Source organism: Cryptotermes secundus, unplaced genomic scaffold (assembly GCF_002891405.2).
Source record: "Cryptotermes secundus unplaced genomic scaffold, Csec_1.0 scaffold93, whole genome shotgun sequence".
Lineage (NCBI taxonomy): Eukaryota > Metazoa > Arthropoda > Insecta > Blattodea > Kalotermitidae > Cryptotermes > Cryptotermes secundus.
The window spans coordinates 426,669-447,634 of record NW_019736393.1 but is presented as its reverse complement, the minus strand read 5'-3'; the positions used below and the strand labels follow the sequence as shown (position 1 = coordinate 447,634).

The 20,966-nt window shown below is 42.3% G+C and overlaps 1 protein-coding gene across 6 annotated transcripts in view; it reads right to left on the bottom strand.

Moving 5' to 3' along the window:
- The window catches only part of LOC111869743 (myrosinase 1), a 52,952-nt gene that overhangs the window by 15,430 nt on the left and 16,556 nt on the right, over positions 1 to 20,966 (bottom strand). For 2 of the 6 annotated variants that reach the window (XM_033753546.1, XM_023861476.2), the window contains one exon: positions 15,817 to 16,478. In XM_033753546.1, coding sequence (XP_033609437.1) covers positions 16,163 to 16,478 — 316 coding nt within the window. In that variant the 3' untranslated portion in view covers positions 15,817 to 16,162. Of the gene's footprint in view, positions 1 to 272; positions 408 to 934; positions 1,069 to 2,461; positions 2,615 to 5,708; positions 5,976 to 15,815; positions 16,479 to 20,966 lie in introns of those variants that run through there. The other 4 variants (XM_023861477.2, XM_023861478.2, XM_023861479.2 and 1 more) reach the window with 4 other exon arrangements.

Below are 20,966 nucleotides of genomic sequence, written 5' to 3'. Positions count from 1 at the left end.
CTATCCAATGGATACCAGGGTCTCTTTCCCCGGGTGTAAACCGGCAGGGGTATGAAGCTGACAACTCACTTCCATCTAGTGCTGAGATCAAGAAAGGTGGAACTATGCCTCCACTCCCTCGTATATCTTTATGGCATAGTGCTTAGCTATTTAGGCACTTTGAATTGCAGTGTTTATAAATAAAGATTTAATGAAACTTCTCAAATGATAACATAATTTGTAAATTCAAACCAGTTCCAGAAGAACAAACAGCTGTGGCATGCCATACTTACCATTGGTTCTATCTTATTACTCTTTAGCTCATTGATGAGGCTATTATAGTACTCTATTCCAGCCTCATTCACTGTGTTTACATGGCCATAAGGCAAAATCCGTGACCATGAAATGGAGAACCGGTAGAAGTCCACCTGTAATGACAAAATGGCTTATCAATATATTTTGCTGGTATGTACCAGGAATTAAATAATTTTCCTGGGGAGTAAAGCGCAGGCAGTGCGTAATTCTGACAACCTCACTGCCATCTTTGAGCAAATTGTCTAGATAATGTGGGACCCTCAACGTCTCACAACCCTATAGGCCTTCAGGGCCTGTTACAAGGAGAGCTTTACTTTTCTTCACTATCCCATTTTGCATCTGTTTAATGCAATATTTCAGATATTCAACACAAGTAACGTGAAATAAAAAGGTTGAAAGGCAAAGCTATCCTGTAAAAGACCGTAGAGAGCCATAGGGTTGTGAGACATCAAGGCTCCCGTATCTTCTAGACAGTCGGCTCACAGATGGCGGTGAAGTTGTCAGCTGTATGTGCTGGCCGCCCTTTACTGCCCAAGGAAAATTCCTGGTACTCATTTCTGTTAGAGCCTGAGTCTATCCAAGGGCAATATTCCAAGGCTCACGGTCCAATATCAAAAAAGTGGACTAATATTATACTCACCCCCAGGTGCTTAAGGGCTGCCACATCCTGCTTATACTGATGATAAGAATCAGCAGCTACATCACCATTTGAGCCATCCACAATGAATTCTGGGTGTTCATGAACATATGTATCCCAAATACTTAGTCCCTTTCCTGTAAAGTTATATAAAATCAGTAGGAACACATCACACACATATTTTCTGATATGTGATTGACCTTGACTACTTTACCTGAGAAACAGAACTGACCACTGAATTGCAGACAATGACTGCTGTGTACCAAACAACAATGAAACCCATCTGACACATAAAGCAGGTTGTGACAAATTCAGCATTTCAAATGTAGGCCTCTAGTGCATATATACAGTTATTTTCCAGAAGATACAAGCTATGTAGTTTTATTTAGTGATATGGTCACCAAGAAAACTGACATTTTCTGTTTTGATGTCCATTTGAAGGGCCCCTAGTTTTGGAGCTGGAATGTTCAGGCTCTTTGGGAATTGACATGTGGATAAACTCTTGGAAACAGAATTAGAATAAAATCTGCCAACCATTTAGGTAGTAGTGAGATCCTCATCAATACTTACAAGCAGCACACCAAACACTATTCTTTCATAATCATGGGGAGAGGGTGAAAATGTGTAAATCTGGCAAAATCTCAGGATTGACCTTTTCATGATCAGAACACTTTCTGGTAAATATTATGTACTATGTGAGAAAATAAAAAAATATAATTATTCTGAAAGCGTTTGACAAAATTTGGGGATGCACCTGTTTCCAGGGGTTTAAGCTTGTTTTGTTTTGGTGTCTAGGATTAATTTCACTTTGCTTTGCTTTGCTTTGCTTGATGGTCTGTCTGTCCACATCAGTAACTGGAATGATGTGTAGCACATCTGAAGAATTAAACATACACATATTAGCACAAAGTTAGTAGAATTTGGTGAAGTGAATTTGGTAAAACTTGAGATTTGCCCTTCTGTACTCTGCAAAATGGAAGATGCTTTTATACAAATATTTGCCTGATGATGGTCCAAAAAGAAACCAAATAAACTGAGTCACTCAGAGGAAGGTGGTGATAGACAGAAACAGGTTACTCTTTTTTTTCATTCGCTTAGTGGGGGGGTGGAGTCCAACTGGGTCCACTCGGCACGGCGACCACTGATTGGCCTATTGTAGCCTGCCTCAGGTGATTATGATGATGGAGAATTAGGTGGAATGAAGATTGGCAGGGGAAACCGAAGTACTTGGAGAAAACTCGCCCCAGTGCCACTTTGTCCACCACAAATCCNATTATTATTATTATTATTATTATTATTTGTAAGAAGAAATATGGGAAGAAGATATACAGGCTGACCCAGTGACGTTAGAAGCCTTTTTTCTTCAACCTGTCTGCACTTACCCGTATTTAATATTATATTATTAAAGTTTAATTTATATATAGCAGCTCCTAAGTGGCGTTGTTTGACAGAATACAATCTGTACATATGAAGGATGTTAACTTTATTAATAATATTAGTTCAGTATTCTTAAAATAGCTGAAAACTTGCCACTTTCATTCCACGCCCCTTCAACTTGGTAGGCTGATGTGGCTGTGCCCAACATAAAATTCTTGGGGACTGCCAGTGTGGAGATGTCCTTAGGTGGTCTTCCATTCACCCAGGCTAAGAGGGCGCCTACATACCACAGCAACCCAGGCATCCCTGCAACAAAATGTGCAACAGGTGATTAAGGCTCATGACATAGAAGACTGACCGAGATGCCAAATTCTGTTGGTGGGATAGTGGATTTAACACTCCCAAATATTCTTTGTATCAAGTTGACAAAGGAAAATCACATTGTACAGGACTTCCATGTCCACAGTTGCCGTGACAACACACGCGAACCAAGCAGCTGCCTGGGCGGCATGGTTTTTGGGGTGGCACATTTTACAAACTTTTCTTTTATGTTAAATGTAACTACCTTTCTTCACATCATGACCATTAGTTGCCAGTAACTAAACACAACTAAAATTCTTGAATTTTTGTTTTTTGTATCCTTTTCATACAAGTAGAATGGCAAATTTATGGCCTACAAGCAGTTTCTTCTAAATAACTAGTATCAATTAAATTGAAGAAAGCAGTCTTCTGGGATTTGGCACCGTGTATATGTGGTGTTAACCGACGTTTCGGAGGAACGTATCGCCTCCATCTTCAGGGTAGAAGAAAAAATATAAGAAATCTGCAAGCGAAGAGACCGTGAGAACCGGTAAAAGCAGACTGTGTTGAAAATATACACAGCTATGTGTATAGCTCTGCTCTGCTCTAGCTCTGATCTCACATAGCTGTGTATATTTCCAACACAGTCTGCTTTTACCGGTTCTCACGGTCTCTTCGCTTGCAGATTTCTTATATTTTTTCTTCTACCCTGAAGATGGAGGCGATACGTTCCTCCGAAACGTCGGTTAACACCACATATACACGGTGCCAAATCCCAGAAGACTGCTTTCTTCATAGTCACCGCCGTGAAAGCCTCAAATCTTACATCAATTAAATTGTTTAACAAATGTGTTGCAATGGTAGAAAAAATTGTGTTTGAAAATGTTGGGGTAATTAAAAATAATTTTTTAATAAGTAGTTTATAAACAAAGGTTGAGAAACACTTGCCTTCAATTATCAGTACAGTTGGGGATTTGTCTACCAAGCCATTATGTTCAGAGAATTACTCAGTTTATATTACACACACACCTAGCAGTCACAAGAGCTGGGATAGCACAGCCAATATGGCGACTGGCCATGGGCTGGACGACCGAGGGGTCACAGTTGGAGTCCCGATTGGGAGCAAAAATTTTCACTTCTTCATGTCGTCCAGACCGGCTCTGGGGCCCACCCAGCCTCTTAGCCAATGGTTACCAAGGGTTCTTTCCGCGGAGTTAAGGCGGCCGGGGCGTGAAGGTGACGACTTACCTCGAACTAGTGCCAAGGTAAAGAAAACGCGGATCTATACATCCACTCCCCTATACTTCTTCATGACGTAGTGGTTAATTATTTAAGCACATGCACAACTTTTCCTTTTACCTAGCAGTTACGGAAGGGTGGAAATATACCGTATTTACGCATGTATAGGCCGCACATTTTTTGCCAAAAATTCAAGAGGAAAACTGGGGTGCGGCTTATATTCGAAATATTCGAAATCACACTTCATTTAAAAAAAAATTATATTCATAAAAATTTCGGAATAATTTCTACTCCTGAAATAAAATTCCAAGAAAATTATTTTTTCTATAATTTCTGTCTGAAAATTGTGCTGCGGCCTATACACGCACGCGGCCTATACATGCGTAAATACGGTATAGAGAAATTGTTCAAAGCCACTCCAAAGAAGAGAAATTAATTCTTAAGTTCTGTTATTATGACGGAAATAGTTGGGGTGAAAGTGTTCGAAGCCATGCCAAAGAATGGAATATATGTTCCCATGTTTTGTTATTGTGACACCAGAATATAATTAATTTAAGATATTTTCGGATCTGAGGCGAGAATAGTATTTGTATATTAAACACAGCCAGTGTGGGGTTCTTACAGAACACCAAATTTAGAAATATATACCATCACGCTTATCAGTAATCGCTCGAATTGCGCATTTAGATCATAAATCCTTCAACAACTGGAATGATTCTACGTATATAAACATAAGACCTATATAAACAGATTTCCGTCTTGAAGATTGAGACAGCATGTTTACTCCGAAACCTTGGTAAACACCTACCAGACTAGACAATCTCATAACGCAGAAGACCACAATTTAATGTCCCCATTATACATAAATAGGACTACAAATTACATTTTCAACAAAGTAAATATTTATTTACGGTATTTGACATGTTAATTGATTTGAAAACATTTGGTAGTAACGAAATCTCATAGAAGCTGTACAATCCTTCAACACTGCACTATCAAAAACAAAATAACAAACTCCGTGGTTTTAGTCCGCAAGCGAACTATACCGACCGAGCGACCGCCGCTTGTCGGCGAAGTTAGTGCGACCGCCTCTGCGATCTAGTGGTCAGATTTCCTGGCCACAGATCCAGAGGTCCGGGTTTCATTTCCGGCGCTATCAGATTTCCTGAGAAGTGCTGGTCTGGAACGGGGTCCACTTAGCCTCGTGAGGATATTGAGATATTGAGGAGTTATTTCAAGGAAACAGCTGCTCCGGTCTAGAAAACCGAAATTAACTGCCGTGGGGATTTGTTGCGCTGATCACGCGACACCCTCTCTCCGCTAAAGTTGGCATTGCACTATCAGGACAGACAATTATTCCATAACGGGTTCGTATAATATTCTTCTGCATGATTCAGAGCCACCGTTAGTTTAACTGAGTTGGCTTGCCCGTCGCAGTGGCCGCGTTATCTAAGGCGTGTATTGTCTTGTACTCGGGAACTACGGGTTCGACTGCCATTCACGGCAGAGGCGTATGACTGCGGCTTGCTGTGTCCTGTGCAGATCGCTGATAGTGATCCACCACTTCACCTACGCACGAGAAATTCTTTGTAATAAGCAGTATAGCCACTGTCTTTGGGTACAGTTATGTACACGCAGGGTTATTCTCCTTGATGGATATATGCCTATATTTCTTTTGAGTTTTTGTTTATCGTGTGTATGTAGAAGCCCTGCCAAATATCTGTAAACAAGGCATGAACGCTCAGAAACACGCGAAGTCTAGGAGAGCAGTGTTTTTGTCGCGGCGTACAGAAACCTTAGATTAATAACGTGAAGTCTTTGCGATTATTCTGTACATTCGTAAGTTATTAAAAGTCTATACCTGTTAACAACCCATAGGGTTGTGAGACGTCGTGGTGTATCTGCTATTTGTGGAACACACATGTTTGTGGCACATATCCAACATTAGCATCGCCTGTACACTGGCCGGCCCAACACCATGCCTCCTACGAGGCGAGGGTAAGAGAACTCTGGCGTCGTCTCGAAAGGAGAGTGGTGTTAAAAGGAAGTGGAAGCGGAAACTGGAGAATCATTCTTCAACCTGAAGCCTCCAACCCACACCCACTTCAAACAATCGACCGATCTGCCACAGCACACCAACATCCTCCTGTTCTGAATTCAAGTTAACTCATATGAAAGCCCCTGCGTCCTGCTTAATCTCGACCAATGCCACCAAGTCCTAACAGCTGACGCTAACTGCCCATATGTCGCAAAAGAGATACGGTTGAGATGCACCTCAAATAAGTTTGCCTTTACCGTATTCTTTAGAACGATGAACCTGCGGAACAACGTTCACTTACTTATGGAGCTGAGTCCTTCTTGAGGAACCGCCAATTTTTCAACTACTCAAGAATTTCCGAGCGAACCCGAAGGTTTATTACCGTGTTCACAAGAACCCTCCACTGGGCCCTATCCTCAGCCAGATCATTCCAATCCAATCCATACCATCCCATCCTGTCTCTCTAAGATCCATTTTAATAATGTCCACCGACCTACGCCTTGGTCTACCCAGTGGTCTCTTTCTTTCTGGCTTTCTGACAAATATCCTATATGCATTCCTCTTCTCCCCCATTCGTGCTACATGCCCTGTCCACCTCATCCTCCTTGACTTGATCATTCTAATTATACTTGCAGAAGATCACAAGTTATGAAGCTCCTCATTATGCAGTTTTCTCCAACCTCCTGTCACTTCATCTCTCTTCGGTCCAAATATTCTTCTCAGCACCCTGTTCTCAAACACCCTCAGTCTGTGTTTCTCCCTTAATGCCAGAGATCAAGACGTTCACTAAGAAAATTATATCTGCACTGGCCTAACGGCGGTTAGAATGTGACTTGCTTGCAGGAAACGTAGCTTGAATCTCGTCAGTGGATCATTTATCCTTGGGTGTTTCGTGTGTATACCAGGCTAGCATTGCGAGATAGGTAATTCCCACTTGTACAAATATGTCACCATTCATTAATTACCCTGTCATTTCATCCGTTAATGCACAATATCGGCGATGGATGCAGCGTCTGAAAACAACTAATAAGTCTCCTTTTAACGCGGCTTACATTAATATTGATCACGACTGCTGCCTTTACTTCGTAGACTTTCAACATTATGAGCCGGGATAGTTCAGTTGGTATACAGACTATACTATGGGCTGGTCGATCGGGGTTCGATTCCCGGCAGAGGCAAGGAAAATTTATCTTTTCTGTAGCTTCCAGACCGTCTCTGGGGGCCCACACAGCCTCCTACCATATATTTACCGGGCGCTCTTTCCCCGGGGATAAAGCAGCAGGGGAGTGAAGCTGACCAATCTCCTACATCTAGTGTCGGGGTTAAGAATGGTGGAGCTATACCTCCCATCTCCCAAATGCCTTCATGGTATAGTGTTTGTTCATATAATTAAGCACAAGGATAACTTTACCCTTATTTTCAACCTAAATATTCTGGCATGTCTGCTGAAAGCCAGAATTGTGAAGCCAACAGAGACAGTCGTTGCTGGGGAACGGCTCCATAAACATGCATGTTGCTAGGCAACAGATTCATAAGTACGCAGCAATACCAGATCCATCGCTAAGCAACGTGCCAAAGCAATGATGGAGGAACTGTTGGAAGCGGTGTTCTCCGTGAAGTCTGTGCCAGAACTATAAACGAGGACCAGTTGTCATGTGAATCCCCGCGCGGAGGGCTTCGAATGCCTCTACCGTTGCCCTGCGAGTCGTAGGAGGCGACGAAAACGGAACCCAGTGCCTGGGGCTATAACTGGGCCACCCTGTTCCTGGGGGGTGTAAATACGGGGACCTGGCCCACCAGGTTGGAGGAGCCTCGAATCTGAGACAGTAAAATATGGTCATGAGTCCCGTGGCACTCGAACCCGAAAGTACTGCGCCGGCGAGGACCAGTATCAATTGTAAACGACAGACTCGCCCCACATCAACAAACCCACAACCGTCTGAGAGTAATAAAAATGTGGTTCTGGGCCCAAGATGGGGCTTGACACCAAGACAGACTGGCCGACTGACCGTCAGTCGTAACATAATTTGACTTTGACTTTGACTTTGATTAGCAGTCAGTCGAATAGTCAGACTCGAGAGAGAATCTGCAGGCAGTCAGTCAGTCAGTTGAGAGTTGCAGAAGCTAGTACCTGCGGTCGATGAGAATTCGGGAACCCAGAGGAAGGGGAACGTCCGTCGTTGGAAGCCGTTACCCAGCAACGCAGTGAAGATCGTGACTAAGAACAATAGTCTATGTGTGATAGCGATATGTAAAATGTAGTCACGATTTGTTTAAAGGTCCAGTCCAATTACCAATCCAAATCCCGCCTATAGTCGCGCAATCAAATGACAGTATAAATCAAAACATTAAAACTCTTCTTAATCGTATTGAGTGCCCTCTGTTACTGTGAATTTGCCGTCCACTGTTCTTAACTGGCCCTGTTAGCAAAACAACTGATAGCCAGTGGTGTGGAAATAAAAATGTCCACGCGCAAACCTCTCATCGCTAAAGATAAGCATGGCTTTGAAAAAAAATTATGACATAGCGTGCAAAACCATTTCCGTCTAGATCTGTGGTTTCGATAGTGAATTACAACGACCTTACTCGTATATGATACGATTTCATGCCTTCACGGGAGATCGGTGTTAATATTAACCCTATTTCAGGTGATTTTAACCAACCCGGATTCTATCCTTTACTTCCTTCTTCTCTCTTACCCACTTTCCCCTTGGACTGGACCTTCCTTTCAGATTTCACGCAGTTCCAGACATTCCACTCGTTCGTTGCTCAAAGTTAAAGTCACGTCACTACCAGTGGTCAATCTGCCCGCCTTGGTGTCAAGCCCCATCTGAGTCTCATGACCAAATTTTAATTACGGTTTTGTCGATGCGGGGTGCCCTCTCTGACGAGAGGATGGGTCTGTTATTCGTCGCAGTCATGTTCAGTACTCCCAGGAGAAGAGGTAAAGGTATTGTTGTCCCTGTGCTTAACTAATTAAACACTATACCGTGAGGGCATATTGGGGCGTGGATGTATAAATCCACATTTTCTTGCCCAGTTGGAGGTGAGTGATCGGTTTTAAGCAGCGGGCCGCTTTACCTCCGTGGGATAGGAGGCCGGATGGGTCCCAGAGCGTCTGGACGACATGGAGAAGGGACTTGGAACTCCGACCCTTTGGTCGTCCAGCTCGTAGCCAGTCGCTATGCTATCCCGGCTCCGCTACCAGGAGATCTGTTTTAAAGACCTGTTTTCTGTCTCACTCTCGATTGGCTGTCACTCGGCGAATCAGACATCGACATATGGACGTTCTCTATAAGTATCACTGGGTCGCTCACTGGCCATCTTAAAAAGGGAAACGGTATAAGCGAAAAGCTGACAGCACAACGTATATCAATATACCATTACTTGGAAACAAGACCCACATTAGCACTTCAAAACAAACTCTGTGGCCTGTAGTCCGCAAACGAACCATACCGACCGAGCGACCGCCGCTTGTCGGCGAAGTTAGTGCCAACTTTAGCGGATAGATGGTGTCGCGTGGTCAGAGCAAGAAATCCCCACGGCCGTTCATTTCTGTTTTCTATTGTTATATTTTAGCGTTCTGTTGCACTGATTTAAGTCCATGATTTATTTAATCCGTCTTGCAGTGCATACACTCATTTATTTCCTTCTCTCCCTCGCACTACATGTTTCGGCATAATAATGCCATCTTCAGGTGCTTACTTATCCACGTCAAACCAGTTCATTGCATGCCATGTTCACACATTAAAATAACTAAAATATGTATCTATCATATACATTGTCAAACGTTAAAAATATTAAAATTGTTAAGGATACCATATCGCTACGTCGCCCCTCACTACGTCAGTCACGCCCATTCTCCTTTGTTGGAGCACTCCTTCACTATCTTGTGTGTTGTGCTTTTGTTGTGTCGTGCTCCTGCGACTGCGTGTGTTATACTGTTGGGCTTCCTGGGTATGTGTGTGTGTGTTCTGTCTTCGTTTTCTTCTGTTTTCTATACTGGAGCCGCTATTTCCTTGAAATAGCTCCTCAGTTATCCTCACGAGGCTGAGTGAACCCCGCTCCAGACCCATTAATTCTCACAAAATCTGGTAGCGCCGAGAATCGAACCCGGGACCTCTGGACCTGCAGTCAGGAACTCTAACCACTAGACCACAGTGGCGGTCACATTAGCACTTCATACAAGTCTAATTCTGTACAGCACCGGGACCGTAAAGGAGAGCCCGAACCGCTGAGTCGATATAGCAATTATTACTAATGGCTGGGCTGCTGAAATTTTAGGGTTTGATTGCGACGCGGACAAGAGATGTTGCTCTTCTGACACATCCAGACAGGGTCCAGGGCTCACCCAGCCCATCCAGAGAGTACTCTTTCCCCCCGTGGGTAAAGTGGCCGAGGCGGGAAGCTGGTTGCTCGCCTCCACCTGGTGATAAGTTATACCTCCATTACCCATACGTCTTCATGGCGTGGTGTTTAATCACGCAGAGAGATAACTCTACCTTCTTATCTTCACTCAGTGCCCCCGGGGTAAAGCGGCAGGCGCCTGAAGCTGACCACTCACCTCCATCTGGCGCCGACGTCAAGAAATTTGGAGCTATACCTCCACTATCCCATATGTCATGGCACGGTGCTTAACTGATTATGCACAGGGCCAGATTTACCTTTTGCCTTACATTCCCTAAGAGCGTATAGAACTCTGTGAAATACAGCATTTTAAATCTTCACGGTGATTAATATTCATATTGTGGTCTGCCGCGTTACAGCACGTACCAGACTAGAATTTGCCATAACCCAAAGGACAACATGAAACCATAGCACAGTTTCTAGATCCGCAAATATGTAGCTTGAATGGTGTGGTCTTAGTTAATTAAGCATGGGGACAATTTTACTTTAGAGCTCGTTTTTAAATATTTCAGTAGGCCATTTGAAAACATTAAAAGAAAAGGCTTCACTACATGACGTCACGAAGTTCGGTAATGAGGCTTGACATCTTTCGGGATTCTCATGTATTCACTTAAATGGACACTTCTTCCTCGTATTAATCGGCGTTTTCTGTGCAGCTGTTCCCGTCTTAAACCGGCCGACGTCTCCATTGTTGCCTACGTCGTTTGATCGTTAATCCCCCTTTCTTTGGTGCTGACGTAGTCCAATCACAGAGCTCAAGGTTAATTGCAAGAAATTCGGCATGTAAACTGTGTTGTATAGGGGTCTAGAAGGGATGTATTGCATATAATGATGATATTAAATTACCTGTAGAAATAGGTACAAATACCAAGGTATTGCATATAATTGGATTATTTTAACAGAATATATGTATAAGCTGTGTAAACTGTATTCTTCCCCAAAAGTGTTTGTCAGCCGGCCGGATATCAATTGAACTTGTGACCCGAGACACTACGTCACATTTGGAGTGAGGGCCCGCACAGCGCTGGGAATAATACAGCAGCCGAGATTGAAGTTCAAGTGACTACTTTTGTAACCATATTTGGGCATAATCCGGGACTCAGTCTTTAATTGTAGTATAAAACCCCAAGGACTGACGCCCCAAGTGCTTTTAGATCATTCAACTAGCTGAGACTACTTGTATGTCATTCTAATAGTCGGTACTGCCCGTAGCTTAGGCAGATAACCACTTCTACGTTTCCAGCAAGATCCTGTAATTCATTTGTTAGTAATAAAACTTCAGTTATATTACAACTGCTGAGAGGTACACCCCATTCTGCCTCCCAAGGGATCCGCTCGCCCCAGGCCAACCTTATCCCTCAACCGCGGGATACAACAACATTAAAAGAAAAGGCTTCACTACATGACGTCACGAAGTTCGGTAATGAGGCTTGACATCTTTCGGGATTCTCATGTATTCACTTAAATGGACACTTCTTCCTCGTATTAATCGGCGTTTTCTGTGCAGCTGTTCCCGTCTTCAACCGGCCGACGTCACCACTGTTGCCTACGTCGTTTGATCGTTAATCCCCCTTTCTTTGGTGCTAACGTAGTCCAGTCACAGAGCTCAAGGTTAATCGCAAGAAATTCGGCTTGTAAACTATGACATCTCGTGGATTCACTGCAGCGAGGATGGAGCTAACATCCTCGATACAACCTAAATCATTATTATGACTGAACATAATTTACACTAGAGTTGCATCTTCTGGCATGTAACACCCTGTGGTCCGTTGAGAGTCAACCGACATTTCGGTGGATCATGTCGCTTCCATCTTCAGGTTCGAAAAATATGCCGGGAAAGCAGGTGGGAAGCAGAGCCAAATATCTGTTGAATTTCAAAGGACCACACGAATTGATATCCCAGAAGACACTAGTCTTCCTAACTACCGCTGTGAAAACCTCAAATGCTGGATAATTACACAATTCACAGCAACTAATTCTAATGTTACTGTAAAACAATTATATAGTTTAGATGTAGCATCAGTAAATGTTGGTTCCTTTGTCTTAGATGCTAAGTCGTTAATCATTCTGATTAAAGAATTGGAAACAATCTGATTAACTTGTATCGCTGCCTCGAAGCTACAGGTAACACTTATCGCTTTGCTGCGCTAAACAACTGACACAGTGGGGGTAAACCTTTACCATTACCGATACGTTACGGAACCCGAAGGTTCATTACCGTGTTGACAAAAGACCGCCACTGATCTCTTTCCTGAACCAGATGAATGCATTTCACAACACCCCATCTTATTTCTTTAAGATCTCCTTTTAATATCATCCTCACACCTACGTTTAATTCTTCTTAGTAGTCTATTTGCTTTTGGCTTTCAACACCAAACCCCTATATGCATTCCTCTTTTTTTCCCATGTATGCCACACGCCCTGCCCATCTCATCCTCCTTGATTTGATCATTCTAATTAAACAGGGTTACTACAAATGATTCATTCCATTTCAAAACACTATATTGGTCGCCCCGTGCGTTTCCGTTTACACAGACAACCAGTATCCTTAAACTGCCGATACCACCGCACAGTGCTCTGTCTACATGGCGGTTCTTTTCTGTGCTCTGCTCTGAATGCACGCTGCACTGCAATAACAGAAGAACATCTCGCATATTTCAACACACAGAAACTCTTTTCCAGCTTCGTAGCCATTTTGTGAGGCACTGCACTCATGCTGCCAACTGGTGTATCACGATGTAAACTTGGTGAGTTTGCGGTTCTTTTCATGTACCAATCATGTTCGTATGTATACTACTTTGGAGAGTATAGTGTTTTGAAATGGAATGAATCAGTTGTAGTAACCCTGTACTTGGAGATGCGTACAACGAAGCTCGTCATTATGCAGTTTTCTCCAACTTCCTGTCACTTCTTCTCTCTCCGGCCCAAGTATTCTCCTATTCTCAAAAATTTTTCGTCCAGGTTCTTAGATTCTAGTAGAATCAGATAAAATGTTTCTTTCAACCAGAACTAGGGTTATCATGTCCTTATTACGTAATGTTATAATACGTACACACACACACATATGCCGGAGAAAACGCAGTTCACAGCACAAAATATAAAAGTGCGAAGTATCAAGGAACACTATGGTTGCCCAATTCACATTACTTTAACATTAGAATATTTCTACTCTGAATAATGGATTCAGTTTAATTTTGAAATTCAGTGGTCATGTAATTTATTTATGAACCGTATGGTGATGATGTGTACGATCAAAACGTACTGGCAGAGAACAACAACAGTAATTTTCATATAGACCTTCTCTCAATGTTAATTTGATTTTATTAAATTCATTAACACCTGATGCGTAGGCGGTCCCCATATGACTTCATTCCTTAACACAAAAAAAACCCTCAGTGGCCTGTAGTCCGCAAGCGAACTATACCGACCGAGCGACCGCCGCTTGTCGGCGAAGTTAGTGCTAACTTTAGCGGATAGATGGTGTCACGTGGTCAGCCTAACGGATCCCCTCGGCCGTTAATCTCGGTTTTCAAGACCGGAGCCGATATTTCCTTGAAATAGGTCCTCAATTATCCTCACGAAGCTGAGTGGACCCCGTTCCAGACCCACTACTTCTCAGAAAATCTGGTAGATCCGGGAATCGAACCCGGGAACTCTGGATATGTAGCCAGGAACTCGGACCACTAGACCACAGAGGCGGTCTTCATTAACACAACATGATGAAAATAGTATTCATTCTTACATGACGGCACAGGTATCGTCAAAGTTTTCTGAATATTATGATTTTGTGGTAGCGTAGTTGGTTGAGGGGCTATGCTACAAGCCGGAAGATCGCGGGTTAAAGTCCCGATGAGGTCATTAGATTTTTTTTTTCAATTGACGTAATACTTCCAGCCGCACTATAGCCCTGGGGTCGACTCAGCCTCTAACAGAAATGAGTACCAGGAATTAACTTTCCTGGGGAGTAAAGCGCGGCCGGCGCGTAAGGCTGATAACCTTACCACCATCGTTTAGATAATGTGGGACCCTCGACGTCTCACAACCCTACGAGCCTTTACAGCCTCTTACAGGGATAGCTTTACTTTACTTACTTTACTACTGAAAAGAATATGACCACTGTGTGGAGGCGGGTTTGAATACCTCCACCGTAACCCTACGTGTCGTAGAAGGCGAAGGAAAGAGGAACGCAGTGCCTGGGGATATAACTGGGCTACCCCGTTCCTGGGGGATATAAATACAGGGACTTGGTCCTTCGGGTTGGGGGTTGGACGCAAGGCTGTAAACAAATTACTGTTGCGAAATCCAAAGAAGCAAAAGCCGGATGCAGTCTGGAAGAATCTTCTAAGGAAGGCTATGGCTCAAAAAGGAGTATTTTGCCATCATGAAGTAATGAATAATATGATGAATGAAAATTTCCTGGACCTGGCAATATCAACTTAGAATTAATAAAATTTGGTGAAAAAAAAAGTGTTAACGTTGGTAACGAAATTATTAAATAAACTAGTACAGGGAGATAACATTCAACAAGTAATGAAAATAGGATAAACAAATAAATAGAAGCGGGAGAGTTATAGAGGCAACAGCATCACAAATCCATTTATAAAGTTCTTGAGTAATTTAATGAAAATGATATAGAAAAGCGTTATATAGAAGAAAGGAAATGAGGAAGAAAGTGGTTTCACCAAAGGAAGATCAACCATAGATCATATTCATGTTATTAGGCAAATTCTTGAAAATTAAATATTCGGCAAGAACAACTTGATATTGCGGCATGACTGCTGAAAGCCAGAATTGTGAAGCCAGAAGAGACAGCCATTTCTAAGAAACCACTCTGCAAACACGTCCGTTGCTAGGCAATAGATTCGTAACGTGCAACAATGGAGTAACTAGGGGGCGGTGTTCTCTACGTGGTCCGTGCAGATAGCTACGTGACCTTGAAATCGAAAACAAATATTGGTGGCACAAGAAGGGTTATTGATATGCTCAGTTTCGGTTTATGGAATAGAAATATTTTACACTGAACAGTGTTATTAATATAAAATCAATAGTAAAAATTATATTAACATATGGAGCTGATCATGGTAAATAAAACGGAAACACAGACGTAAATTAATAGCTACAGAATTGGATCATCTAAGGAGTTCGGCAAGGACATCACGAATGGAGAGAATTAGAAATGAAATAATTAGAACAAAAATTAGAATGAAAGGATATATATTACAGGAAACAAAAGAACAGGAACTAAAATGGTATGGTCACGTCATGCAAATGGAGGGGTGCAGAATTGCTAGACAGGTTGCAGAATGGAACCCGCATGGGAAAAGCAGGCGTGGGTGACCAGTCAGTACATGGAAGGATGGGACTAGGAACAGCATGCAAAAAATAAACCTCAAGGTTGAAGAATATTTTGATCGAGAACTCTGGGAGGAAACAAAAATTATACCACTGTGTTCAGGAAAGCTATGTATTCACAGAAATATTGATTTAATAACAGAGAAAAAAAAACAAATGTGTTTAACTTACCTATTTACTTGTCTAGTTGTCAAAACGCAAAAAGGATATATTGTTCCAGTGTCCATACAACAATCTGTCCAGATATAGAGCAAATCACACTAAATCGGTAAACATGCCGCTGTTCGCAGGACCTACAGTTTCCGTCTGAGTTCGCAAGAGACCGCCACCAGTAGCTAGTCAATACCCTTTCCCCCTCTTTCTTTAGCGTATGGCACTAACATTATCAGTCATTGGCTCTTTCACGCTATATTTACATACTGCAGACTTTATAAATCACAATTTCAGTATTTCTACAAAATAATATTAAACGGAACAGACCCCTTCATGCGTTGTTTCCACTATTATGAAATAAACTATTAACTTGATCTGAAGACGAAACAGCTGATGATCACTGTTGCCAACATTATGATCAGGAAGTCCTTACTGTAAGTCAATAACTTCCAACCCCAGGATGCGGCGTTATGACGGGACGAGGATGAATTGCTTATTTGAGCATTACGTTCCTTTATAATCTCAGACGGTATGATTTCCAAAAATTCTCCTGTGATATCCAGAAAATATCTCGGTAGCTCACGCTTTCTCGTAATTTCGGAGAAAATATAAGCAGAACTCTTCGGTTTACGTTGACGGTTTGGGTCGCTGAAATTGACGTGGTACAAACCGTACTTCTCTCTGTGGAAAATCAAACAAAAAACCTTCAAGTCATAGCCAATGATAGTTCTGTGTTAAAAATTTTAATGTAAGCTCAACATTTCTCTTTTAAGTCTTGGCCAAGGTATCGCATGCAGTTATCGAAACTGAAGAGGAAATATCTAGGTTATTAGTAATCAGCTAGTCTGTATTCCTGTTGCCTGTATTCCTAACTAACTGACTTGATTAGCGGCCTCCATAGTCTAGAGGTAACGTTCCCACCTCATGACTCGTAGTACGCGGGTTCAAATACCCGGCGGAGATCGTCGAATTTTTAAGGGCGGAAAATTTCAGGGAACAAGTCCTCCGGGAGGGACTTTAAGCCGTGGGTCCCGTGTCGTAGCTTTACGGCACGTAAAAGAACCTCATATCTCCAAAGGAGGTCACTGAGCCAAATTACGGACGTTTCCCGCCCAACAGCAGTCTCTAATACCTCTGGTAGATGGGGGAAGCATTATAGATACCTCTCAGCTAGTAGAGCCGGTCTCGCTGGCTGGTCGAGACTGATGGTAAGCACCAGTACCGGTAGGATATAGAGACTGGTAGAAATCATAGAGGGAAGCACAATGGACCAATACAGGTCTAAGTGCATGGGGAAACCCACCCTCTCCAATAACTAACTAACTAACTAACTGACTTGATTGAATTACTGTTTGGATAATTAACCTAGGAATTAACTGCTAGTTGACTTAGTAATTAACTGAATGACTAATTCCATCGTACAGGAATTTTTTTTCGTCGGTTCACGATTATTCAACCCTTGAAGACATGTTTTTTCATCATCATCATCATCAGTAATCTGTCAAGACGACAGGTCCACAGTCTCTTTCAAAACAATTCCTCCACTTAATGCGATCTAGAGCTTTCTCCTTCAAATGACAGTATCCTCTTCTGTCCCCAAGGTCATCCAGCATCTTCTTACGTCTTCTTCCTCGTCTTCTTGTCACTTCTATCCGCCCATCTATCTTTCCTTCGATAGCTTCTTTTAGAAGGCAGTTTCTGCGTAAAACATGACCAATCCAATTAGCCTTCCGTTTTCTTATTTCATGTAGGATATTCCTCTGCTCACTGACTCTAATTAACACTTCTTCATTTCTCACATAATCGGTCCAACTGATCTTCTCCATTCTTCTCCAACACCACATTTCGAAACTTTCCAGATGTTTCTGATCTACTGCCCTAAGTGTCCATGTTTCAGCCCCATACAGAGCTATGCTCCAAATGTAGCATTTCACTAGTTTCTTCCTCAAATTTAAGTCCAATTTGCTGGTAAAAAGATTCTTCTTCTTGCTAAATGCAGCTTTTGCCATGGCAATCCTGGATTTAATTTCACAAGTACACCTTCCATCATCTGTTAACAAGCTACCCAAATATTTAAAACATTTCACATTCTCCACTTGTTTTTGGTCTATCTTTATTGTGACTGGGGTTGGTTGTCTCGAAATTTTCATTACTTTTGTTTTCTCCACATTCATTTCCATGCCATAGCACCTTCCAATTTCAATTAGTCTATCAATCATGCCCTGTAGCACAGTTTCTTCCTTAGCCATTAACACAAGGTCATCTGCATATTTCACAGTTTGAATAATTTGCCCTCCTACTTTGAAGTCACCGAGCCCATCCAGAGCTTCCTTGGTAAGGCATTCGCTGTACAAGTTGAACAGAATTGGTGATAAACAGCATCCTTGTCGAACTCCTCTTCCAATCTGCACACTTCCTGTCTCCCCCCTGTCCAGTCGTACTCTAACTTTCTGATCCATGTACAATTTGCTAATCAATCTTCTTTCATGCCAATCGATACCTGTTTCTTTCAGGATCTGCATTAATTTGGTCCAGTTTACCCGGTCAAATGCCTTCTGCCAGTCTATGAAGCAAACACACAGTTCTTCATCTATCTCCAAAGTTCGTTCCGCTATAATTCTCATCATCCCAATTGCATCCCTGGTTCCTTTTCCTCTTCTAAATCCAAACTGATCTTCTCCAAGTACATCCTCTATTTTCCTTTCAATTCTTCTTTTAAGTATCTTTGCTATTATCTTTGCTGTATGTGCAATAAGACTTATTGTGCGATGGTCGCTGCATTTTGTAGCTTTTGTCTTTTTCTTTAAGGCAATCATTGTAACTTCTGTAAAGTCCTTGGGCCACTCTCCACTTTCATATATGGTGTTCATTAGTTTTGTCAGTGTTTTCAAACCACCTTCTCCCAGTAACTTGAGCACATCTCCAGGTACATCATCATCTCCTGTAGCCTTTCCCTTCCTCATTTCCTTGATAGCTTTTTCCACCTCACTTTGTAAAATATATGGTCCTTTCTCGTCTGTATCTACTTCTTCTTCCGGTTCAACTTCTAAGGTTTCTGGCCGATTAGGTCGATCATATAGTTCTGAAATATAATTTTCCCAAATTTTCAGCACTTGCCTCTGATCTACTATTCTATTCCCCTGGGAGTCTTCGATGCCAACATTTTGAATCCCATGATTCTCTTTCCATCCTAGTTCTTTTGTCTTCATGTACATCAAATCATAACGGCCTGTTCTTTGAAATTCCATAATCTCATTACATATCTTCTCAAGATATTCCTTTTTGGCCCTGTCCGTGGCTCTTTTCAATTCATTCCTCAGTCTCCTGTATTTCCTCCTGCCTTCTTCATTGTTGACATTCTTCCATTTCCTTCGCTCCTCCATTTTACTCATCATCTCCTGTGTAACCCATGGTTTTCTTGCTATCTTCTCAACTTTACCTACCAAATCACTGATAGTATCTAACATGCATTCTTTTATATCGTTCCACTGCGCTTCAGCATTTCCGCTTTCACCTTCAATTGCACCGAGTTTCTCTTCTAGAGTCTCTTGCACGCTTTGTCTTTGAGCATATAACTTCTCCAAATCCCATCTGGGTCTGCGCTTTCGAAATCCTATAATTTTCTTCAACCTGGTTCGGAACTTGGCAACCAGCAAGTTGTGGTCAGAGTCAATGTCTGCCCCAGGAAGCGTCTTCACATCCTTCACACTGTTTCTGAATCGATGTTTCACAAGGATGTAGTCCAGCTGATGCCTCTTCCAATCCCCAGGTGCCTTCCATGTGTAAATTCTTCTCTTTGGCTTCTTGAACCAAGTGTTGGTAACAATCAATCCATTTCGTTCACAAAAGTCAATAAGCATTTGACCTCTGTGATTCCGTCTTCCTAGTCCATGTGATCCAACAATATTCTGATATGGTTCATCTCCAACAATGCTGTTCCAGTCTCCCAATATGATGCTGTTTGTGTCTCCTCTTCCATCTTCCTGAAGAATTTCTTCAATTGTGTCATACACTTTTTCCACTTCATCATCTTCATACTCTGATGTTGGCATGTACACTTGTATAATCAGTATATCTACCGGTTCCGCCTTTAACTTCAGAGCAATAATTCTGTCATTACAAGCAATCTTCTTAACAACACTCCTCACTACACTTTTATGCACCACTATTGCCACACCTCTTTCAGCCCGTTCACCTCCGGAATAATACACTGTATAATCACCGCTTCTTATTTCACCTTGTCCTTTCCACCGCACTTCGCTGACACCTAGCACAGACACTTCATTCTTCTGCATTTCCGTTTTCAAATTCTCCAATTTTCCTGCTTGATTCAAGGTCCTGACATTCCATGTTCCAATCTTGTATCCATGCTGTTTCTTCTGATCTTCGCACTTTTTCTTGTTGTAACGCCTGCATGACATTTCCTCTAGAAACACTCCCCCCCGGAGATCCGATTGGGGGAGTAGTTTACCTCCGGATTGTTTTGCCTCCAGAGGAAACATCTCGCATATATGGTATCTCTGTTTTTGGAAAGAGACTATCCAGGAAAAGTGATAATGTGGTAGTTTTTCCATTTGCTTTCCACATCGCAGTACAGCAGCCGTTCAAACCACTCTGGTCACGCCTGCTGCTATACGAACTTGAACCAACTCGAGCATCATTTGCTCTGTGCTTCAAGTCGCTACTGATGACGCTGCTTCCGGCATCAGTTTTTGGTGTCTCTCTTCGTCTGATGCCTACCCTTTGACCTGTCCAGCAAGGGAGGCCCTGCCAGTAGCTACGCTACCGCTGGTATAGCTCTCAGGGTCCTTGGCATACTCAAACCCCCTCACCACGATTAGGTGGAGACACCAACATAATGCTTTTTAATTTTTCATAACTTCTTCCATAAGTAATTTCATGGATCTGAGCCTTTCTTGAGATCCTTCAATTGTGCAGCTATTTAAGAACTTCCTAAATTTTATGCAAGTTCTTTACATTATTATTGCATTAAATCGCATTCACTGGATCCAAAGTTAGTCAAAATGACGACTGTAGGATGTCGGATAAGTCATATAAATTCATTTCATTTGTTCATTCATTCATTCATTAATGGCTCTGCAGCCCTTTATTTGGCCCTAGCCTCTTCTTCAGTTTCGTAATCTTTTTTACACAAGCTGCAGGACTCCT